Here is a 25,502-nt window from a genome sequence, read left to right on the forward strand (position 1 = left end):
TAAGCCAAAGAAAGCTTTCAAGATGAAACATTCAGGAATTTCTCAACCTTAAACTTAGTTTTCCTCTCCATCTCTCGCTAGCTACATTTCTTTGATGTTGAAGATACAACCATGGTTTATTAGCGAACAACTTCCTAGGAAATTTAAATAATAGAAGGAGCTTGTTGGAACTCCTAATGAGTGTAGAGCCCAAGTGCGTGTTTAAGCATATGCAGGATTGAGACTGTGATCTGTTAGTAGTTATTTCTAAACTATGGATGGAGGTTTTTACAAGTAATGAACAGTTGTTTTAAATTTATTTGGGAATTCAGTATAAAATACTGCTGCATATCCTGTGGTTTTGAACATTGTTGGCTTTGGAGTGAATTTGTGATGATTCCTTGTCTGTGGATTTTTCTTCTTTCAGATGGAGCAAACATGTGATGATATAGATGAAATGTTCAGCAATTTACTTGGGGAGATGGACATGCTGACCCAGGTAAATAATTCTTTTTTTCCATCAAGATTAGAAAAATAGCTATTATGTGCTAGAGAAAAGAAGCAACTTCTCTGTTTTTCATGTACCTCCACTCTGAATAAATACAGTTAAATTATTCTGAAAAACATTCAGCTAAATTTGTCTGCTTTACATTTAAAACAAGTGGTTGGAAGAAAAAGATAGTATCAGTGCAGGCTAGAATATTAAAAAGAACTAGTTGCTTATGAAAGACACTTTCTCCAGAAGAAAAACAAAAAAAAAACCCACCTCAACAGACTAACAAATAAGTACTTTAAATTCCTCTGGACTCAGTCCTAAGAAATTGAAAGATTCTGTCAGAAGAGAAGAGTTTGAATTTTCAGGTATGAATGCTTTGCATACATGGGTAAATGGGATATAACCTGGTGTCAAATGTAAACTTTGGAAATGAAAGTAGCATTTTTGCATATATATGTAAGAGCAATCTTTAGATATAGCAAAATACTGAGTTACAGCTAAGGTGGCATTCAAGAATTTATAGGGATATTTTTGCCAGTGCGGGATACACTCTTGAGAGGAAACTGTAAAACAGTATGAGCCTATTTCTAAAGCTATAGTTGTGGAATACTTCCTACAATAGCTGATAAAAGGAGAATTTTTATTTTAAAAAAAAATCCCACAAAGTCAATATTTTAGTAAATGCATGCATGAAAACACTTAAGCTGTCATAGAATCATAGAACAATTCAGGTTGGAAAAGACCGTTGGGATCATCGAGTCCAACTATTAACCCTACACTACAAGGTCACCCCTAAACCATATCACCCAACACCACATCTAAGCAACACTTAAACACATCCAGGGATGGCGACTCAACCACCTCCCTAGGCAGTTTATTCCAGTGTCTGACCACTCTTTCCATGAAGAATTTCTTACTAATGTCCAGCCTAAACTTGCCCTGTTGCAACTTGGATTCTGTATGAATTTGATTGCTTACAGTCTTTTTTTGAAGGGTCTTTCCTCTTGGTAAATCCCAGTGCTTGCCAAATTAAATGCCTGTAATTCTGAACCACAAAATAGGAATTGTGCTTGAGCTGTGTGAAAGCCAAAATTTCACATGGCATTCCGAACTGTCAAATATTTTGTCTCTTGGTAGCGTTTGCCGTTTTTAAGAGCCTTTTGGAACCATGTATATTTATGTTATATATATATGTGTGTGTGTGTCTGTGTCTGTGTGTATAAAGAGTGAGGTGTTTAAGGTAATGTAATTCTGTTACTATGGCTGGAAAATTAACAACAGACTGCTTGTGGTAAATTTTACCTCCTCAGATTGGACACCGCACTGTTACAAGTGCAGGTGATTGTAAGAGAGTAAGAGCCTCCTCTCTCTCCACTCATTGGTGCAATACTGGGTGGAATGGGACCAGTCCCTGAAATGAAAACTGACTGCCTCCTCCTCTCTAATGTACTGGCATAACCTCTTACCTCAACATTCTATGGGAGGACACAGGCCTGCCTGTAAGCCTGCACACTTTCAGTTAACAGACATGCATCTGTTAATTCCTTCACACTCTTAATTTCCAAAATGAAACTAGGTAGTTTTTCACCATTCTTCACTGATTTGTCTGTTTCTAAAGTAAGTGTAGACAATATAAACACCCAGAGATGCCTTCACATTGTATAACTAGGCTGAAAAATGCATGCAAATTCAGAATCGGGCTTTTCTGTTATTTCTATGTACTGAATTTTAAACTTTTTTTTAGCATTTAGATGTTTTCTCTTTAATTTCACTTTGCATATACTTTCATTTGTTTCTGCCCTTTTATGGCCATTATAAGATGTTACTATTTTTTATTAGACTAATAACAAATTTGTGCTTTTGTAGTCTTTTTCATCAATACATTTTGTGCCCTCCTTTTTTCTGATTATCAGTTTTTTTCAGGCACTGTAAAACTATCTCATGTGCTTAATTTCTCCCTCTTCCCCTATTTGTACCATGTCTGGTTTTTATGAGAGTATTAACAGAGAAACAGTGCTTAAAATTCTCACTGCTTTGGTTTCCAGCTCTGTATAACTTAAGAAGAAACCAACATGTGCTGAGTGGGACATAGGGGGAAACGACTGCCAAGAAAAACATTTGCATTAATTTTCGTGGAAAATGCCTGTGGGTTTCAGGCAACCCTAAGAAGTGTAAATGCCTCTGGTACAAATTGAGTATGACTGCCAGTAGACAAACATCTCATAGCCATGTATGAACAAGGGTGCAGCTTTGTAGGATACATGAAGTAATCCTTCCACTGTGCATCATTGGTAAGGCCTCAACAGTGAAACTGTGTCCAATTTTACCACTGAATTTTGAGGAGAAGGAGGGCCAACTGGAGAAAATCCAGAGGAAATCTATGGGAATGATGAGAAGGAAAAGAAACATGAGTTGTAAGAAAAGGTTGCACAGGGTTGTTTAGTCTAGGGAAGAGGAGTCTGATAACAATCTTAAAATGCATCAAAGGCAGCATCAGAGCAGAAAAAACTACTTGGTTCCTCGTGTCCATGCAGAGTAGGGCGACAGGGAATGGTCTTCAGCCGCAGCAAAGGACGTTGAGGATGAGCATCGCAAGAGAAGTTTGATGACAGGAATAGTGATCTCAGTAGTCTAGGCAGACCCTTTAAATTCCTTCCAGTCTTGTCTACAGTGTTCATTTGTTAAAGCCGTCACGTTCCCCACTGTGGAAGGGAGAAAGTATCTTTGTCTCCACTGTGTGCGCTTTTCTTAACTTGTGAAGTACTAGTTCCCTGCCTGCTTCCTAAACAACAAGCCACAAGCTAGGGATTCTCTCTTTGTCTATGCGGATTTGCAATTTACATTGCAAACAGCAGCATGTTTTGTTGTTTATTGTGTTTGTGGTTTGTTTTTTCAAACGGCATAAGAAAGCAACAGTTAGGTTACATTTGTATTAGTAAATAAAGCACTCTGGAGCAAGCTACATTGTGTAGCTCAAATGTGTACACAGCTAGACTATTTCATCCCTTGCACTCCTCCAAAAAATCACCAAAACCTAAAAATCAGGCTGGCTTTATTGACTGTCTCTATCAGAAGCAGCCCTAGCCTCTGCTGTTCCTCACACCAAGCCTGGCTATTGCATTGCTTGAACCCTTGTTGGGGCCCTATTTAGTTTACCAGTCTAGGCATAATTCCAGAAACTAGTGTGGGTCATTCTGTTCCTTGAAGAAGAATCAATTTCATCAGAGAAATAAAGATAATTGATTTACAAATATTAAAGTCTGTAACAGTAATCATGTTATAAGATAAATGTTTCTTTTCTTCTACTTTAACAGAGTCTAGGAGTGGAGACTGCACAACTTCCATCTCCCAAAGTGTCCAACAATGAATTTAGCTTTACAGTCGGTTTTAAAGATTTAAATGGTAAGTAGCTGACTGGACTCTTTCATGCTTTTTTAGGCTTATTTAAAATATCTTACAGCAACAAATGAGAAGAAAGACTTCAAACACCCTTGATAAAAAAATAAAAGCAATACCCCAAACAAAAAAAAACCCACAATTTTGCTGGAAGCTGGGGTATGTTTGTGTGTCTGTTTAGAAAAGTTCAAAGGGACTAAACTGTTTTTAAAGGGACATTACACAGTCTTATATAGGAGTTAGACTTTTTAAAATGTCTAAGTGTAGAGGAAAACAACAATGAGAGGTCCCCCAAATGATTTGCTAAAATGCATCCTTTTTTAGTGTAAAGATGTCATTAAATAAAAGATGAAGTTCCTTGGTGTGAGGTCAGAATTGCAGAAGAATTTTTGTCCATTTTGTCTCTTTCTGGTTTGCCCTGTCACTTTGGCATTTAGAGCTGCTTGCTGAGGCTGTGTAACAAACCAAATGAGGGAATATATCTAAGTTTAAAAAAAATAACCTTCCCTTTGGTTTTGTTTGTGGAGGGTTTATTTATTTGTTTATTGTTTGTTTGTTTGTTTTTGCTGGAGGCTGGTTTTTTGCATCCCGAGTTGGTTTTTGTCCCGTCGTCAGTTCATTATTAAGCTACCTAATTTCTCTTACCAGCAAAGTGGGTAGAGGTATGTAAATAGAGATCATAAGCCAACTTTCCCACTGAATAGAAAAGCTTATGAAAATGCTTTATTAGCGTAATGGGTAAAGCAGAGTAAACTGAGACAGTCTAGTGACATGTTCACACTTAGTCTGGTGAATGATCTATTTTTTGTTGGACTGTATTAGCATTTTCAGTGTCTAGTTCAGCGCTCTTCCTCCATTTCCAAAATCCTACTTAAAACTTTCCCATTGTGTGATTTTTTGTGTTTTTTAAACTAGACTCTTCAAAGAGATGTAAACCACTCTGTTGGTTCTTACAGAAAGTTAAACTATCCTACAGGATGCTATTCCATGGGATTTGAAACAATCTAAAAAGAAATGACATATGAAGTTACAATATGGGATTGTATCTTATACTCTGAGAGAGAGTAAAAGCAAAGAAGAAAGCAAAAGTTACAATATTTCTGTCAGGTTGATAAGATGCTTTTGAGAAGAGACTTTTTCGTTCTTTGCTTAAAGGATTCACAAACCCCTGCGTATTACAGGAGGTGATGCCACAGATCTTAATCACACAATTACTGATGTGCTATAAACAATACCATACAACTTCTTGTGTCTTAGTACTCTCTGATCTGCTTCATTTTAGTTCTAGAGTTGTAGAATAGTAGTAATTTATGAAGATATTTTCAATCTAGGGTTCAGTTACACAGTTTGTCATGTGCTGTACCAAAACTTGCTGATCATTTATGTGTAAACTTGAGATAAGTAAATAGCCTAATGAGAGCTCATGGAGTTTCTTGATGTCATTAAGTGTGTGCTCAGAAACCTTGCTATATCAGGGCCAGGTTTCATAACATCATAAGGGCCTGAGACTATCCCTTAAAGTGAAGCTTCTTATCCTGTTTCATTTGTATTCATAGAGTTCCTTGTACTCTGAACTTCAGTATGACCACGTTCATGCTTATTCCTGGAAAGTGTTTGTTTCTTGAATTAATTTTAAATTTTTTTTCATTTCCCATAACCCATATATCTTACGGTAACCACGCTTTCTGCAATTTAATGTCCACTAAACTGGAAACAGTGTTCTGCATTGACACATTTTGTGTTTTGTTTACAGAATCCTTAAGTGCCCTCGAGGACAAAGACCTGGATGCTTTAATGGCTGATCTTGTAGCAGACATAAATGAAGTTGAGCAGAGAACTTTGCAAGCCCAGAAAACTTCTAACAACATGCAAAGTATGGTCACTCAGCCTTCGACAGGGTTGAATAGTGACATTTATTCTAAACCAAGTTCCTATGTTACCATTACTGGACAGTTTGGGAATGACTTGCCGGCTCCACCACCAGATCCTGATTTAGACCTTCCACCACCACCACCACCACCACCTCCTCCTGAGCCACTCACCCAGGTAAGCAGGGGTAGAACCTTGTTCTAAGTGCTGATCAGTTAATACCTTCTCACAGAGAACTTGGATTTGGCATCAGTGCAAAGCACGGCCAAAGACCCCACCATTTTTTGAAGGTATTACTACGCTTGTTCATGGTGGTCTGTGCTATTGATACTGATGAGATGATTCTGTGGATGTTTCCCAGATCCATCCCTGGCCTAACTGATCTCTTGCAGTAGGAAAAGCTGTTAAGTTGTGTAAAAATCAACATTTGCTAGGAGACTGGATGCAAAACTGAACATAAGAAGTACTCTGGTCTGGTCTTTGAAGGAAAGTAATGAAGACCATCCTCAGTATGGGACAAATGCTCTTTACTTAGGAGGTGACAAAGTTATCAGTAGGTACTATTTATAAACAATTGGCTTACCCGTGCTCTAAAATTTCAGACTTATCACAACATCCTCCATGTTTGTGTTACTTGCAGAGTTATTTTAACAACTGAAATCAAATGTGATATTTCTAGTAGAAGCCTTAAAAGTTCCTTTCTTTCATATGAGGCTGAAGAGAGGGAGATAATGTAAGAATTCTTCCCCGTCGCAGGCCCCATGGGGAGAGTATGTGCATTAAAAGAAATGATGAAATATCTAAAAAGATCTCTTTCAGCATTCCTATGCATAGGAACTATGATGGAGAGAAGATGTTTACATTTAGGGAATGGAAAAATTTTAGGGAACATGAAAAGACCTCTGTCAGCCCATGTGGAACTGTACCGGTAAAGTTTTGCTTAAAACTATAGGCAATTCATTGCAATTTAAAAGTCCCCATAATCTGAATCACTGGTCCCCCTGTGTTTACCATCACATAGCAAACATATTTAGCAACAGAAACAGAAAATTTGGTAGGAAGAGGACCTTTCTGATTTCAAAAAAGTGATTCACTGGGTAAAGCTTCCTTTGGTGCATAGGACCTTTCAGTGCTGTTTGAAGAGTGAAAGGCATAAACATGTGGGAGGAACTTGGCCATTTTTGTGTATCTCAAGGATAGTAGTTAACTTCTTGTATTCAAAGAATATCAACATTTGCAAAACCAGCAACTGGAGAGCTTCAGAAGCTGAAGTCTTTTATTTGACTAGTATAATTGACATAGAGGAGATGCTATCAAGGTAAGTTCTATCTATTGATCTACAAACATGTCCTCATCTTGATTTAGAACTCAGGACCTTGAAGGAAGTACCAAGCTTCTAAATAATCTGGTTCTGTTTCAGTCAATGGTGTAGCAATGGAACAGGTGACACAGAGAGATCACAGATTCTCTTTCACTGGAGGTTTTCCAGTCTTTGCCAGGCAAAATTATGGCTGACCTGTAGGTGACGAAGCCAGACTATGGGCCTCTGGACCTCTTCCAACCAGCGATTTCATAACACTGTGATCTAAAGCTCACTGAAGTCAACAGTGAGGCACAGTTCTTTCCCTTTAGTCTTGTAGTGAGCGGATTCTCTATTCTCTGGCATCCTGCATTACCTGATGCTCAGAAAAAGATTTCAGAGTGAAAAGAAGATATACTTGCTAAACACAGCTGGAATTCTATATGCAAAAACATAGCTAGAAGTCACTTCTGTCTCCCTCAATTAAAGCATTCCTCAGAGATCGTGTGCTGAGTTAAATCTCTAGCAGTGTCTTCTGGTCTCTTTCCAGATACAGGGAGTGAGCAGGGAAGGATGGAAAGAGGAGGTAAAGGCATTTCTAAGAAATCTGTCTGCTGTAGTTCCTTCCCTCATTAAGGCACTGGTTCTGCTTTCTCTTGCAGGTGTTGCCTCATTTTCTGGTACAGTTTGTGTTCAGAAACTAATGGCATACCTGTTTTGTGACTGCCTGTCCACAAAATTGCCCATAGGGCTATTACACAGGTTGCAATTTGAATGATGGAAGTAATAACAATTTAAAATAAATATGGAATGAACTGGTTTCAAATTAATATTTACTGTCTTGGTTAGTATTTGCTTTGAAATGACATTTCTGCTTAGTAGAATGAAATGCAACTGTAAATGGAATGTATTCTGTTTCATCAAAATCCATATTTCTGTTATCCAGGATTCTTGATAAGCGATTCCTTAGCAAATCAAGGCCGACATTTTGTTTAACACTTCTGCTTATCTGTAGTCAAATAAGAATAGAGCTAATTATTCCCAACGCACATATGATACTAAGACTATTCTCGCACCTTTAAATGCACCAAAATTAGGAAGTACAGCTTCTCTTTCAGGGAAGCACAGAACTCTCTCATAAGTTTCCATCAACTTTGCTTCTTTTTAAAATTGTCCTAAGCTAAGTAAGGCTTCTACATTTCCTATGACATTATCTGAATGACTTTTATGTCCTTCTGTTTGAAGATGCAGAAAACATAGTGATGATACTGTAGCAGGAAAACAAATCTTTCTGCCTATGAAAGTATTTCTTTAACAATGCTAAAATTTTGCATCTGATAGATAATCTACTTTGCGTCATTTCCTTTTTCTACATTAAGACAAAGATTATGACGACAGCTTGAAGGCTCTCAGGTGAAGACTCTGTGGCACAGATTTGCACCATGTGTGAACTCCGTTCAACATGAGTCTCATGCAGGTGAAGCCTGCCCGCACCACACTCAACTACTTTGGTTAAGGCGCTTTTCCTGCTTCCTGCAGAGAGGTATTTTGAGATGATAAGGGGAGGGCCATAACATGAGAGGCTGTGTGCTCTTCCCTCTGTTGAACAGCCAGCCTTACTGCAAAAGCCACTTTCGTCCAACAGCTTCTGCACAACTACAGAAGCTATTTTTGTGTTCTCAGAGTTAAGCATCTCTGAGTTGTAGCAATGCAAATTTCCATACCTGCAGAGAAAAAGTGGTTTTTGGCTGATTGCCTGGTATTTGTAGTGGGGAAGTTGACAACAGCAAACATGCCCTCTCTTTCAGGTTGCATACCTCACCTTTTATTTTTGGCATCCTAAATTATTCTAGTATCAAGGGTAAGCAGTGGTAAAACAATAGATGCTTAGTTCAGCAAGAAGGATATCAGTTAGGAGTACTTTAGTTATAGTTGAATCTGCCTTAAAGCTCAGGATGAATAAGATAACATTCTTTGGGGGTTTTTGCTGTGATTCTGTGATATCTCTGTAAGAAGGAAGTGATGGCAGTACTTAGTTACCCCTAATTTCTTGCAAGTGCAAGAGTTACAGCTGTCCTGGGTTTCTCTTAGTCTGAAGAACATTAAGTCTTTAGGGTAGAAAATAGAGGCTGAAGGTGACACAGAGAAACATCTTGTGTGGTAGCAGGGCAGGAACTTTATCCCACACTCATTGACTCCAAGTTGGATGTATCTGTGAGTACTGTAGCACAAAAACTTACCCCTTTAAAACAAAGGAAACTGAAAGTGAGAGACTAACAGGGACAGCAGAAATCAGCAGAGGCAAGAAAGCAAAGACAACACAGTATTCAGTTGGGGGAGCAGGAACTTAAAGTTGGAAAGAAATTGAATCTTACTGTGGCATTCAGCAAAAGCTGAAATGACCTTGAGTGCTTTATCTATGTCCGTGGTAATATGAATAGAATTCATATTACCTTGCTAGAATAAAACTCCAGTTTAAGGACGTGTTCTTCTCAGTAAGTATGCATGCAGTATGCATATGTGGCAAGTGAAAGAGTTCAAGTAAATTAATTAATGTATTTAAGAAAGTGTAAAATTATAAGTGATATCATTGCAAGACAAGTTTTTAGTAAGATCCTAAAAACTCTAGTTCTCTTAAACCTATTGAGAGGCAAGTTTTCTTCTGAGTGGCTGCATCCACAGTGCTGTTTCATTCAGGCTAGATCTTCTTTAATCTGCTCTTTTGTACCATAACGTAATAACACATGTGGAAACATAGAGGAGACCAGTTTTCAAAAGCATTTGAGGAACAGATCATGTAAGAGCTGTATGGCTGCACGACAAAAGGAAGCTCTGGGTGAAGAATATTAGCTTAAAGAAAGCTGGGGGATTCCTTGTAACTATGAAGTTTCCCATGACAAGCCTTATGTTCTGGATATAAATAACAAAAAACCAACTCTTTTCAAGTAAACATAAATTGATGTCCGTACTTAACAAGAAATATGCCACGTGTCTTGTGTCTTTGCAGGAAGAAAGAGAGGCACAGGCTAAAGCTGACAAGATTAAACTTGCACTGGAGAAACTGAAGGAAGCCAAAGTTAAAAAGGTGAGCCTTAAAACAGGGAAGTGCTACCTTAAGAGCTACCAGTTAAGTATCTATTATAATTTTTCTCAGTAATCAAGTTCTTATAAAATTGCTGGGCTTTTTCATATTTTGTTTGTAATTTAAGACATCTAAAAGTACTCTGTGGTGCTATCTTGTTGCCCACCTGATGAAGTTTCTGGGAGAATGTTACTTGTGAGAGATTTATTTTTAAGAGGACTTGTAAGGCTCTGCCTTTTTTTTTTTTTTAAATTAATGTTAGGGCAAATCTCACTCTTCTGATAGGTTGCTTTAAAGAAAATGGAATGTCCACAAAAATGTTACACACTTATGCTGTGCTGATTCCAGAAATATTAAACTTTTCTTCTGCAGTGGGTGTGGATTTATTTAATCCCAATTAAATTAATGAGGATCGTCTTGCTAAATCTTTTCACAGCAGTGTAGTAATGTACAAAGATAATAGAAGTTACTTTAGACCAACAAAGTAGAAAGCTTCCAGCCAGTGTCTGCACAGTGCTGCAGTGTGTCATGTAATTATGCCCACTCATCCTAAGCTAGTGTTCCAGCTGCACTCAACAGAAGCTGCGGATGTTCAGTAATTCCGGAAAATGGATGTGAATTAAAAAAAGTAATGAGCTTTCAGTCTTGCTCTGATAGGAGATGGGAAGTGCTGGAGATCAGAGCTCTCAGGGCTTCCAGGAAGAGTTACAGCTTCTAATAAATTTAGGGGTGTCCAGACTTGAGATGATTCCCACAGAACACTTCACAGTTACGTACAAATGCTACTTTTGAGAGAATGTGTTGTAAGGATTTCACCAATCCTGTCTTTGTAAAGCTCTATAACTAAACTTACCACTCTTCGTTGGTCACCCTCTTTTCCTTGCAATGTTAACAATTGTCCTTTGGGAGGAAACATTTATTCTGAAGACTTTTTTTTTTCCTCCACTTTTTTTTTCTGCCCTGAATGTTTGGAACCATAGAGTAGAAGTAAGGCTTAATCTTCTTATGGCTGTTTCTCTGAAATGAAATCAGTATGTTATTCTTGATTTCTAAGTTGTCTATATAATTGTCAAGAAAATTGGCCTTCTGTCTTTTACCAAAAGCAAAGGGCAGAAGCTGGGGAGGATGGTGAAGATAAGCGCACCGCCCTGGACTTCAGGAGAGCAGACTTTGGCTTCTTCAAAGATCTGCTTGGAAGAGTCCCATGAGATAGGGCCCTGGAGGGAAGAGGAGTCCAAGAAAGCTGGTTAATGTTCAATGATCACATCTTCCAACCTCAAGAGAGTTCCATCCCAATGAATGAAGGGCCACAAAGATGATTAAGGAACTGTAACATCTCTCCTATGAGGAAAGGCTGAGACAGCTGGGACTGCATAGCCCAGAGAATAGAAGGTTCTTGAGGTATCTTGTAAATCTATTGAAATACCTGAAGGTAGCATGCAAAGAGGATGATTTTCAGTGGTGCCCTGTGACAGGACCAGGGGCAACGGGCACAAACTGAAACATAGGAGATTCTATCTGAACATCGGGAAACACTTTTTCACTGTGAAGGATGGCTGAGCACTGGCACAGGTTTCTCAGAGATGATGTGGAGTCTCCCACCTTGGAGATACTCAGAAGCCATCTGGACAGTGTTCTGGACAATGGGCACTAGGTGGCCCTGCTTGGGCAGGGAATTGGACCGGATAACCTCCAGAGGTGCCTTCCAATCTCAGCCATTCCATGCTGCTATGAAGGTGAAAGCTGCATGCATGTTTCTGAGCAGTCGACTATAACCAGACAAAAATACCCTTTTTTCTGCAAACATGTAGATTATGCATGCACAATATTTCTTTTTCCTCTATAATCTGCACTATGGCTCAGTTGCTTATTTTAGAGAGGAAAATCTTTACAAGGGTTGGAATCAAAGCAAGTCGATGTTCTTTGTTACATTTGCTTTTACTTTTCGGAGATGGCATAGATTTTCTCTTGAGGATCATCACTTTTTCCTTTTACCTGATCTTTAACAGAGATTGTCTCTATAGTACCAAAGCTTCTTGTGCACACATTTTAAAATAAGGAGCTGTTCAAACAAGACTATATAGAGAAGTCCTCCCAACGCACCAGTTTAGCTCCAGTTTCCATGTAGAGATTCTGTAGATAATTTTTCTTCTTTTTTCAGTACTAGTGGAGTATTTTCAGTAATTTCCTTGTAAAGTATTTGGAGTTCTTTAGCACAATTTGTGTACTTCAACATTTTCTTCCATTGTTCCTCTCTGAAAGTGCACACTGTTTCTCGTTTAACAAATACATCACAATACGAAGAAATAATATCTTAGGTTAATTTGGTCATCTGTAACTCATCTGTTTGCTTATTGATGGATGTTGGGCTACTGTCCCTCTTACTACAATCTGATTTCAGCTTAGTCTTTTGGTATGGCAAGATTCTTCCATTTTTTTTCTCATTTAAAACTAAACTTTCCACATTTCTAGCTTGCATTAAGGACACTCTGCCTTTTGTACTTAGTTTCCCTATCAAGCATTTTCCTTAATTGCACATCTAATAGATTTAGTAAAGAGATTAAATTCTGCTTTTTCGCCGTAGCAATTTCACCTTTCCTAAAGTCATGCATAGGACACGGTTCAATTTTCTCTTTTGAGAAAAGGTCTTTATTTTGGTGGCAATATATTGTGAAAGCTTGCAAGCTCTTTGATTTCCTCAGCTCACTGTGGGACAGGATGCCTTTGAATCAGTAATAACCTTCAGCCTTAATCTTTCTTATCTGTGTTAGCAGATTTAGACCAGTCTTTTACTTGCTTCTGAAATTAACTGACTCTTCTGTGGCTCTGTACTCAGCTTGTTGTCAAGGTGCACATGTACGATAACAGCACAAAGTCACTAATGGTGGATGAGCGTCAGGTGACACGGGATGTTTTAGACAATCTCTTTGAGAAAACCCATTGTGACTGCAACGTTGACTGGTGTCTCTATGAAATGTACCCAGAGCTGCAAATTGGTAAGTGGCATAGTGGCAGAATATATAGCAAATAGATCTAGTGTATCCTGTGCTATTGGTAGTCTTGAAAAGATAATTAACAACTTTTCTTCTGCCCATATGACCACTGGTGTTGAAACGTTGGTGTCCCTAAGCTGAGAGATGCTGCAGGAAGGTACGTGGGCCATTCTTGCTGTACCAATGTGCCTTCCATCTGGCCGTGTTGTAAGCTACAGAAGGCTCCTTGCCCAGCATTACTTCCATTATTCTATTTTATACAAGGTGAAGGGGCAGCATGGATTTCATAATGTTTGTCAAGGCAGTGACAGACCAGAACACACAAGTTCTCAACTCTGTTCTTTGAAGAGAGGACGCAGTGCTGAAGTGCTGTCAGTGGGCTGTTGCACACTGGCCTAACAAATCCTGTAATTAAACGAGACTGTCTGAGAAGCCTTTCAGTCATCTCTAATGCTTTTCACTTGTGATAGTCAATTTCTTAAATGCAATTTTGGACAGGTTATTACTGTCTGACAGAGCTGCAGCTCTGCTGGTGGTACCTTTTGATTTAGGGAGTAACTAGCCTGGCCTCCATCTCCCTAGGAAACAGCTGTGCAAAACTTAGGTATTGTTTGGTGCAACCTAATGAATCTTGTTTCAAAAAGACTTCAAAGCCTGATTGAGAATGGAGTATTATCTAACTGTGAGTTATTTCAGAATCTTTTTCTTGTCCAGTCTGCAAAAGTATTCACATCAAAAGGAAAAGGAAAATTGCTACAACTTAACTTCTACAGTGGCATTTGACCTAGAGAAACAGAAAACTGTCAAACAGCCTTTAGCATTCTTTGTTTACAGTCTCCCAGCAGAGATGTAAAAATGCACACAGAAAGTTAAATATTAGTATTACACTTTAAAAGAGCCCCAGGAATAACCATCCTGCTAAACTAAAACAAAGGAAAATAAAAATAGCTGAAAAGAGCTTGACTGCTTATAAGGAAGGAGATGCTCATCTGCTTGTAAGAATGGCAGAGACATTAATTGTCAATCTGTTCTTTCTATTAGATTAGGATGACACGTAAAGCCGAGTTGCTGCATTCTTTTGTACCCACTTAGCTAAGGAAAGACTGGAAATGTTATTACACCTTAGAAATGTCAGAAACATCACTTTGAATAATTTTAGTGTTTTCTTGTCTAGGAAAGCTGCTCTCTCTAGTCTAGTGTGACTTGGACAAACATGTCTGAGTGTTGGAATGACAGCATATAAACAGATTATTTTCTAAATCTCCATAATCATTGAAAAGAATGTACTTGTGTTTCTTCATAATCTGGATAGAGATTTTGAATTGCCCATCACACAATTAAAAATGAAGACATAAGGGAGATCATATGCTACAAACATCGGTGTTGATGCTTAGGCTCTTTTTTTGTAAGCAAAAATTACTTCTGTTAATTTAGTCCCAGCAACTGCTACGTGCTTTGAGTTAGGCTATTAGTATAATTACCCTCATAATGAATAAAAACTGTTTTAAAAGCCAGGACAGAAGAAGAGTAGAAAAGGAAATAAATCAGTAGTTGGTTCAGGAAAAAATGAAAAGTCTATGAAGTCCAGATGAAGATGTCTATCACCAGGTCCAAATCAGCTGAGAATGGAACCTTTTTGGTTTGCAAAAGGGAATTTTGATATGGATGGAATGGTACATAATCTTTCTTCTGCTTTCAGTGCACAGCAACATGCAATTAATTTTGCTCAAAATAACGTAAACTATTCTTTACTCCTATCAATATACTTCTTGTTAGTTCTAGATAGCTCTATTACTAGGCAGAATGCTTAGAAGACAGGCTTTCCTGTACGTTCCCTCTCTGCCTGCTTTCTGTGTTAGTATTCAATAAAATAAAATTGCATTCTCTTGAAGAAGCAAATCCGAGCAGCAAATATTTCTGGCTGAACTGAAAGTCCAAGTTAGTTTTCTGTCAGAAGATCCTTGACAGAGCTAAATCATCCTACGTAAAGTAAACTACAGTTTTAGTTTAATTGGATGTTAAATGTCACAGATAATCCCAGTAGTGAGATCATGATAAAACACTGGGCTGTATATACCAACATATATTTTACAATAGAAACTATTGCCTTAAAATAGGCATCCGGATTTGACAGGTGTTTTTTTGTAACAGTAATATAAAAAGGGCCATTCTGTGGATAGCAAACTCATACCTTTTATACAAGTGCAGCCTGATACTGGAAATGAACAGACAGAAGTACATGTAGCAAAAATTAGCTTTAAATAAGTAGTGTTACAACCTGAGAACTATTCTGTGGCTAACCTGGACTATAAGATACTGTTTATCTTTCAAACTGTTTTATATAGTGCCTTATATTTCCAGTGCATTGCAGAAGTATCAGTTGCTAAATGAAAAGTGTTGTGTTGCTTGTGTTGTTAAAAATTATTGTGTACATGTGAACTGGTCCTGAAGCTAATCTCATTTTGTGAATTTAATTAATTCATAAAATTTAGTTTTGATGTGGCATACTGAACCTTTGTCAAATGTAACAAGAAGTGTTAAAGAAAGCCTACAAAGTGTATGTTCTGTTATCAACTTTTACACCAGGCCAGCCTAGGTCATTGAAAGATGTCACCACAGATCACTGAAATGAGAGTAAGCTCTTGCCAGGAAACTGCCAAAATCAAACTGAAAATCTGAGCTAGGTAATTTCCCTGCCCAATTTTAAATTTCTAGTGAATTTGTAGAAAAATACAGTTTGGGTCCTTCCAAAATTACCTGTCAAATTATTCTCAATTCCTTTTCCTTCCAACTGGGGACTATGTGAGTGTTCAGCTACTTTATACGAGTGAAATTGCAAAAGAAGAGATAGGAGTTCTCTGTGGTCAGCATACTCTGTGGTTTTCCTGGGTGGAGGATCTGGGTTTAGATCAAGAAGTGAGAGAACTGGCAATAGGTCTGCCACATTTCTGGTGAGGGTTTTTAACTACAGAGATGCTGGTTGAAGCAGTGTATTTTCACATGAGTTCTCAGTCTGACTTCCAATTTCCTTTGTTTTGCTATTTCTGTTTTTAAATACTGTTGCTTGAAATGAAACATTTTGTTTTCAATGTACAGAATTTGCCCTGCTGACAAAAAGCAGTTTTTTGTTTGTTCCAATTAGTAAAAAATCAAATAAATAAATTTTTACTATTTTTTTTTCAATTCGGTAGCCAATGCAAATATATAACCACCCCAATCATACTGTAAACCTTAATAAACCAAAGCAGAAAGCCGTTGAGAGACATGGGTGTAACCATCTACTCCTGGTGGGTCAGTGTTTCCATCCTTTGCAGCCCTTGGACAGCAACACAGAGAGGCAGGAGGAATCCAGGAGCATGCCACAGGCATCTTCTGTAGCTGATTTGCCCTTTCCACATGACACTATTTTCATGTGATCTTGCTCCCTTCTGGGCAGTGGAAAAGAGTTCAGCTCTGAGTGACCATCAGATAATAATTGCATTCTTGCACAGGAACTTCCGCAGCCTCAGAAGAGGGGAAAGAGAGTTTGGGTGTCTTACGTTACCTTTTCTGTCTCTCCAGAAAGGTTTTTTGAAGACCATGAAAATGTTGTTGAAGTGTTATCAAACTGGACTCGAGACACTGAGAATAAGATTCTGTTTTTGGAAAAAAGTGAAAAATACGCTTTATTTAAAAATCCCCAGGTAAGATAATATGATGTTTGGGTAAGAGTCTACAGTTATGTAATTTAGTCTGTATACTGCCTATTGAATTATTAATATGCTTTCAGCAATGTCAGTTTGGAGTTAGGGAAAGCAAAAATTGCACTTTCAGCAAACAAACAAAAAAACACCATCAAAGCAGAGTGTTGAATGCAAAGATTTGAAAATCAGTGCTTTCTATTCTTTTCTGATACTGTTTTAAAGTCCTGTCTAGAGTGGTAAAAAAAATGAAGCATGTGGTTCTCCACAAGCTGGTACAAGCTGTTCCTCAGGCACAGCTCTCAGAAGTGGGGTGAGCTGGCACCGTTGTAAAAACCTGGCCTTTGTCATTACTACAGTTACTCTACTATTTCCACTGATGTAAATCAACAATTTCTTGAAGGACCAGTTTTTACCAGTTGTACATAAAATTTCATAAAGCATATGCTGAGTACTACTGAGAGCTTATCAGGATTTTGTTTGCACCAGAAAGAAGAACTGGGTGAACGGCAACTTGTGCACACTAACTTTGTAAAAAGAGGGTCTGCACACTGAATTGCACTAAATTATTTAGGGTAGGTGTATACGCATTTGTTTCTTGTGATGTGTGGTCAAAACTGTGTTTACAACATACACAGTTGATGGATTCTGGGGCACTAGATCTTTGCCCCTTGTCGGCAGTCTGTCAGCACACTGAGCATCTGGTTCTTCCTGAGGGCAGCAAGAGAAAAATGAACAATTCAGTGTTGCTGAAAAAATGAGTCAAATGAATAATTTGGCAGCAAATATCACCGAGTTGCTCATTAAGAAGTTGTGTTGGTTTGGCTTTTTTAGAACGAGCCAGTGTTTCAAATAAAATGTGCAGAGGAGGAAGTTTCCTTCACTGGTATAACAAGTACCCATAGTCAGGGAAAGAAAACTTACGCTGCAGTGTACATGGATTGATGTTGATTTTTAATACAAAACAGCAAAGCCAAGTATGGAAGTAAAACCTACGTGATAGCTTAACATGTCATCCTTCCTAATGTGCATAAACATAGCTAGCAGCAGAGGTTCCGTTGTATGTTTGCTTGGTACACTAATAGTAGTATTACGGCAAGTGGCTTAGGGCAAGGCTGTGAACCTCCCTTAGGACGTAAATCTTGGATGAAGATTCTGGGCATTTTGATTGCAGTGAAGAAATAAACATGACCTATACCAAAACCAGGATAACAGTATGTGTCTGTTCTCCCATCTCAGGATGTGCTGAGCTTGATGTGAACATGTCTGCAGTCCTTGGGCTTCAGCTGCTCCGTGATAAGCTCTAAAATGAACAGCCTAAGGAAACTGTCTCAGTTCTGGCTATCACACCATTGAAAGGTTTTGCCAACAATAAAGTCTAACCATCTGTCAGGCTTAGTAAATTCAAACATTGTGAGACAGGCAGAATAGTACAGTCATATCAGCAGTTTGTCTTTTTGGCAGAAAATAACCAGTGTTGTACAGACAGAGCTCACACTAGGTAATAATTAACATGGTAAAATACATGACCTGGACTGAGTGCCTGGAAAGGTGAAGCAAAAGGACATGCTGAGTTGGTGGGGGGCAGGGAGTGTGAATACCTAACTACTTAGGGAAATTATGGTGTAACAAATGAGAAACTGAAACCCAGTGCTCTGCTGCTGTATTCTCAGTACATTCAGCCTCCTCCTACCTCAGTCAAGGTTGCCTTGTAAACTCATTTTCCGAGTACAGATATTGCAGAATGATTTTTTTCAACACAGCCAGTGGTGGTAATGCAGTAGCAGCTGGATTCCTTGCTGTATTATTTAGTGCTCATTCTGTTGGAGGTTGTCTGTGGAGATCTCAGTTTTATAACTTGCAGACTTTTTGGGGGGGAGAAAAAGAGAAAGAGGCAAATTCAAAGATGGCCAAGTGCCTATAATTTACTCCTATGCAAATTAATTACAAAATTTTTATTACAAAGGTTTGACATAATGAAATGCTTTAAAAAAATCTTATTATAAAGATGTCTAGATGCATTGCTAAAACAGGTAGACCTCTGGAGGAAGTTTATGACCTGTGCCAATATTCACTGTTTCTGTGAACTAGTTATATGCCTGGTATAGATTAAACAACAATTAATTACACATTTCATTTTTCTAAGGAGGAACTGAGGTTTTGAAATTCAGGATTTATCCTCTATGTCTGTGCTAGCAACATGTTGCTCAGCTAACACCAGTGGCTTTTTTTTAATTTTTTTTGAAGATTGTAATTCTTGTTATATAGTACTCCCTAATATTTTTCTGCAGCTTTGTTTCTGAAAACAGAGTTTTTTAAAAGTATTTGGAATACATTTTGGAAAAAGCATCTAAAAAATCCTCAGGTGTCCCCCTCTTTACAAAGACATACACATTTTTGCCTTTTCCTCACTGTGATATAATTTACCCTGCAGGGAAGGAACTCACAGTAAAAGAGTGTTCCATGATTGGCGTAAGTGACTTATCGACAGACATGGAGCGTTACAAGTCTATGACTGAAAAATGAAACAAAAATGGATATTAATATGTGTGCAGATAAAGAAAACCTTTATAACATAGGGAAGGTGATGCTTTGTCGTGCAGTTGAGTGATGTTCTTCTTGTTCTTGAAAGCAGAATTTGGCAGATCTCAACACCTCCTTTCAAAAAGCTCATAGAATATTTCTCAGATAAAACAGACTAAAAAAATTTCAAGAACTGTTTTTGCTTCTTTTAAAGAGGATATTTGTAAGGGCCAGCTGAATCTAAACTCCTGACTGTAAATGCTAATCACACTCTTAAAGCACTATATTTGATTTTTCCTCACATGGCTTTTGATTTCCCCTGTTTCTCTTTTGCTGATACAAGCAGACAAGCTGAATTCAAGCAGTACAGGTGACGCCACATGCATATGGGGTTTGTTCGGTTGGTTTTCATTATTTTTGAACAGTATTTTGGAAAATTAATGAAAATCTGTACAGAGAGTATGATTCTGCTCCCTCTTATGTAAGGCAAAAGCAAGAGAACAGCAGCATGAGAAGGAGGTGGGGTTAGAATTCGTAATGTCTTTCGTAACAGGACAGCTAGAGTGAATTTCACATCTGAATACTTTGAAGTCAGTGAAATCTGGCTAGTGTTCACCAGGTGATGCTTTTGTTTTTCACCACACTGGCCACCTTTATGAATCAAGGTTTTTCGTTTGTCTCCACTGTTACCCAGGAAACATGGAAGTATCGCAGGGAGCCTGATCATTGAGTGTGCTGGCAAATGTGCAGAGAAACAGAAGTGAGAAAGGGAAGCGTTCTTCACTGCATTCCCACTGTTTAGTAATCTTAATTTCTCCTCTATTAATGTATTTCAGACCATGGTAAAGTTTCAAGTTGAAGCTGCTACTTCAGTAATTTATTTTTTTTTTTGCCTTAGGACTGTGACACAGAAACAATCTATGTATTTGAACCATTTTGCAGATGCCTTAATCAACCTACTAAATGCTTTGTTGTCAGCTGCATGTAGCTTCTGTATGTCTTTGACTTGTACCATATTCCACCCTCTTTGGTGATTAAGACTGTCATCCTCAAAACATGAAAAGTCAGCTGTAGTGTTTTTTTAAAACATAAAATGAATTAAACAGTTTAAAAAGCAGTGTTTTGGGGCTTCAGAAGAGCTTCACCTTTAGCTTAATTTCTTTATTTACATTTGTGATCTTCAGAGAACTTAAAGGTATCTTCTAGTATTTTTAATATGTGCTTTTTCAGGGGCACACATCATGATACAGGTTGTAGATACAGACATGTTTTGTTTGGGGTTTTTTTTGCACAAAGTGTGCTGCATTCAGTATGCAGTTGCAATAGGCTGAAATGAGATGTGAGCGGGGCCAGTTTCTTGCCTCATTCTGGGTGCAGGCTGGGTAGGCATGAACATTGCACGAATGTTCGTTGCACGAAGCTCATTGCACGAAGAAGATAGACGTGTGTGGAGCAGCTGCCTTGATTGCTACCTACTGCCTGATCTGTGCTGTTGTGGATCTTGCAGATCCTCTGGAAAACCAGTTTCAATAGCTTGAAAGCAAAAATACAACTTAAGAGGAAGGGTAAGCAGAGGGAGGATGCTGCCTTGAATGCCCATTTCTTTGCTACGTACTGAGAAATAGCTGCTGCATTGCAGCCTGGATGGGAGTGTATATGGAAAAAAGATTAAAGGTATGAGAAATGCTGTTTCATTTAGGTAATTCTTTTTTACGAATACAGAGATGTGGAACACTTATGAGAATTTGGCAGTGCAGTAGTTAAAGGTATTATTTCCATGATGATCCAAGTGTGATTTGCTTACATGCCACCAGAGATGTTCTTTGAAACTATTGAAAACACCTTCTATCTTCCACTATTTGAGGGTTATACAGCAGAGAGAGCTTGATTTTATTTTATTTTTTACATGCCTTTCAGCACAAAAGGACATGGCTGTATCTAAGTGGAAAGGTTGTATGCATAGAGTAGTGGTACTTTACAGTACAAAGCACAAAATTAAGCTGGCTATAAAATCTTCACAGGATTTTCTTGTGTGTATATGGAATTTCCTGCTAATGTAAAGCCAGATGGATCATCAACGTGTTTCGCCACTGTCCTGCATAAGCACAGGGGCAAATGCAGGTGTAGTGTCTCTTAAGGATGTCATACCTGGCTAGCGGTACGTGTCAAACCTACCACCGCATTAGTCTCAGTCAGGCAGAATGGCTTGGGAGAGCAACTGGATTTGTGTCAGCTTCAGCTGGTGTGGCGTGTGTAGGCACGGGGAATAATTCAGCAAAAACACTCGATGGCTCATCTCTGCAGTGAACAACCCAATCAGTGCAAACAAAGCAAACCGATTGACTTGAGTGTGCCAACATTCTTTGTTTTGTTTGTTAGAATAACCCTTTATGTTTACTTTCTTATGTTATCAGCCCAAGAGGATGAATCCATCCTGTTAAGTAAGCTCAGCTTTCTATCAAGAGAAAGATATTGTCTTTTGAAGGTAAAAAAAATAGTTAATTCTCAGATTGTAGACATATGCAGAAGGGTGTTCTGTAGCCACATCTTGTTCCATTAATGACCTGACACCCCAAACTAAACATGTGTTTCCCTGTGGTGTCCAGAAAGAAAAGAGCTTGCCTTTTGTTATGACCTTTGACTACTGGACTTGGAATGACCTCTTGTGGACACATGTGGTTTGCCTCCTATAGGATGAATGCTTCTCATCAAAAACAGGAGACCACACAGTGATAGAATGACTACAGTGTACAATCTGTTCCACAGGTTTTTAGCCACTGACAAGGAGTAAGTACAATGTACTTCCAGATGTCAGGGCAGAGACATAAGGGAGGTAATCATTAATAAATGAAATTTGTGTTGACAGGTGAAAGACGACAGTGTACATCTGTGTAACATTGGCTTAGGTGACAGAGCCCCTGTTACCCTAATGAAAAAGCTGCGTTGTTAGAGATCCAGCATGGATATCATTACGAACTTTCTCTCTTTACCATTGATTATGTCAATACAGGGTGGTCTGTGTTGCTGCTAAATAAATGCCAGATGCCTGACTGTGAATCACTTATAATCAGAGGAGCTTTGTTTTCTTATTAGCAGTGCACTTAGAAGGCTGACTGGGCCAGATGAATGCTCTCCCCACCAGTAGTAAAGCTGAGGAGCCAAGCCCTGTTGAGACAGTGATAAGGTGTACTTACTTTGATAAATGTTCATTGTGTATTTTAGGGGTTATACTATGTCTTTGTAATGATCTACAGAAGCACAAGGCTTACAGCTTGCATGTCCCTCTACTTCCCAAATCCATCCCAAGGTCTGGAGGCCCAACCCAGCCTGAAAAAGCCTGCTGAGGTTTTTCCTCATGCCTTCGTCAGTGCAAAAGTGGGTGTGCCAACAGCAAGCCAGCCATGCTGTCATAGTGCTTTCCATGAAGAAGAGCTATCGCATGTGTGCAGAGGACTTGGCTGCAGCTACTTACCACAATACGGATTTTTTTCCCATGGGATGAGTGGAACATTGTCACGCAGGCAGACCTATAGTTTTGGACTGCATAGGCAATCACTGCTGCATGGGTTGTACTAAGGACACACTTGTAAGTGGGTTTTGTTTGGAGCTGGCTCAGGTTTTTTCCCCAATATCAATACTGTCTTCTGATGTAGTCACGAGGCTGTGGTTCTTAGTGTTTGCTTACCTTCATCCATGGACTAAAAATGTGCCCAGGCACTCTGGAGCCAGCTGTGTGCTGCTGCATATCTTAGAGAAGAACACTGCTCTACTTCCTAGTGTAACTGTCTATTGTATTGAGTGTTCAAGTTTCTTTTCTTAAGTTCACACTACAGACATGGCATTAGCATAGGCCAAATTGCACGTGTCTGTTTCTGATGTCCTGTGTTTGACTTAAACTGCTGTCTTAAAAGTTCACATTCTAAAGAACTGGTTTGGGGATCACCCACACCTCTTCCCCTTCCTCTGCTGGTGACCCTCCAAAAATGATCTTCTGCGAGGCTTGTGTTCCGGCAGACAGCTGTTTTGCAGCACTGCTTGAAAAAGAAGATGTGGTTGTGTGGAAGAGCAGGGTTTCACTTCAGATAAACCTCATTGCTGTAAGCATGGTAGGCTGGCAGGGCAGATTTACTGCTTGTCTGTTTCTTTCCTATGCTGTAGCAATGGCGTGTTCCTTCATTTAAACAATTCTCATTTGTTTTTTGGTATCGTTTGCAATTGTAGTTTTGTCATTGTGGAGTTCTAGGCATGTGAGTCTTGAGACATAAAAAAATAGAGATGAGAAGTCAGATAAATTGTTACTTTTCTTCCTACAGAATTGCTGAAGAATTAGGATTAGTTCTTAAAGCCGATTGCTTTCAAAATTTGTCATGTTTTCATGATTTTGTCTACTTCCTAGACAATGGTGTTTGTTTTATACCCTTTGTTCTGCAAACTTAGCTTTTTGTAGTCAAGAACTGGTTTTTGGGGTCTTCCCCGCCTCTTCCAGGCAAGTCATTGTCCCATGTGTCAGGTATTTTCCAAACCCAAGCTCCTCTTCTACAGGTATGTTTGTTTAAAAAATGATAAAGCATGAGAACTTTGAGTGTTATCATGCTGGCCTCAAACCAGTGGATCCAAATGCTTCTTGATGCATGGCATAGCTCCTTGATCTACCTGCTTCCTTCACGCCCAGCTGCCTTACAGTCTGCAGGCAGCCAGGCTCTGCCATCTGCCCATGCTTGCTGTTGAGCAAAGCCACTGCACATGCTCCAGAATGAAAGTCTGCCATGTTTCTGAGCTACCTTCCCACTGCCTGAATTTACAGATAGGTCCTATGAGAGCAGCTGCAGCTTCACAGCCTTTTGAAACAGAACTGAAGGGTCATTTAAAAGTGTAACGTTCGTTTCAGTAGGCTGAAGCACATGTGCTGAGTTATCATGGTTATAATTTCTTTGATTTCTTCTAGATTTCTGAATACCTTCATCACTGCATAAAAAAGCTTTGCAGTGCACGAGCAGGAAGTAGAAAGTAGTAACTTTGGATAAAGGCTTTGGCTTATAAGCACTTTTATTAAAAATTAAGAGCTGAGTTATATCCATAGTACCAGATGTGAGGCGTGCAAATTACCAAATTGGTTTGTTAGGAAGATTGCTTTCTGCCTTTTAATACTGCATTGTACTTGTCATATATCAGCATGCAATAAAATGTTATGTTTTCCGCTGTCTGTAATAATACAGGAAGTGGTGAAAATTGAAATGATAAAATCAAATGCATTGATCCAGAAAAAACAGCCAAAACCATAAGCCAGTGTTTTTAATCTGGGAGTCTGTATACACATAGGCAAAACTAATTTTGTATTATTTTTGAATTGCATTCAAAATAAAGAATTAAAACTCATGAGCAGGCAGCTGTGATTAAACTTTTCTATAAGACGGATCCATAAGCATCTGCCTCCTGCTTCTGCTAGCTTTAGTCCTCGGTATTAAAGGACTGAGTAACTATTGAATGGGTTTGTGGTGATCTAGTTACTTGTATTGCTGTCTTTGCAATGAACATCATTTTCTTTTGTGTCTTAATCAGAATTTCTACCTGGCAAACAAAGGGAAGACTGAAAGCAAAGAAATGAATGATAAAAACAAAGAGGCTTTACTGGAGGTAAGCCAACTCTCTAAGTTGATGATGTAAATGTCATGAGAACTCTGCCATCATCTGCATTTGCTCTACAACAACAGCATTTAGGTTTTTTTGGGCAAATGTGTAACAACAGGAAGTTCTGTGAAGGTTGGTGCCTTTGTGTCTGAGGTTTAATATGTGGATTTTCTTCTGCATCTACTGCTCAACATCGAAAATGCAGATTTTATCTCCTATCAGAGAAATTAAACAATAGAAAATTATTTTGTTGTTATAGACCCAAATGCCTTGAAACATTTTTATTTAGTGTTTCTGTGAAGACTATTGCCATGATAACAATAAAAGCAGCGTTATACAAGTATGAGAAAAAGAAACAACTGTAGCATGGCCCTCAGGCCAGCCATTGTGACTTGATATTAGTAAGACTTGATATTAGTAAGATTGATCAATAGCAAACAATTATTATCTAGGTTAAAAGTACTTCTCACTACCTCAAATTATTAGCAGTGTTGTAACAGAAAAAGAACCTTTGTGCTTTTCCAGAAGATCAGTTTAGCCTCTTGCCTTTCCTGCT

The 25,502-nt window shown here is 38.6% G+C and overlaps 1 protein-coding gene across 1 annotated transcript in view; it reads left to right on the forward strand.

Moving 5' to 3' along the window:
• Positions 1 to 404: 404 nt before the first annotated feature.
• Positions 405 to 25,502, forward strand: part of APBB1IP (amyloid beta (A4) precursor protein-binding, family B, member 1 interacting protein) — a 49,223-nt gene continuing 24,125 nt past the window's right edge. Inside the window, exons 1-7 of the mRNA XM_009873079.1 lie at positions 405 to 478; positions 3,790 to 3,877; positions 5,625 to 5,917; positions 10,048 to 10,125; positions 12,959 to 13,118; positions 16,677 to 16,798; positions 24,878 to 24,952. Of these exons, the coding sequence (XP_009871381.1) occupies positions 407 to 478; positions 3,790 to 3,877; positions 5,625 to 5,917; positions 10,048 to 10,125; positions 12,959 to 13,118; positions 16,677 to 16,798; positions 24,878 to 24,952 (888 nt within the window). The 5' untranslated portion in view covers positions 405 to 406. The remainder of the gene's footprint in view (positions 479 to 3,789; positions 3,878 to 5,624; positions 5,918 to 10,047; positions 10,126 to 12,958; positions 13,119 to 16,676; positions 16,799 to 24,877; positions 24,953 to 25,502) is intronic.

Source organism: Apaloderma vittatum, unplaced genomic scaffold (genome assembly GCF_000703405.1).
Source record: "Apaloderma vittatum isolate BGI_N311 unplaced genomic scaffold, ASM70340v1 scaffold16507, whole genome shotgun sequence".
Taxonomy (NCBI): Eukaryota; Metazoa; Chordata; class Aves; order Trogoniformes; family Trogonidae; genus Apaloderma; species Apaloderma vittatum.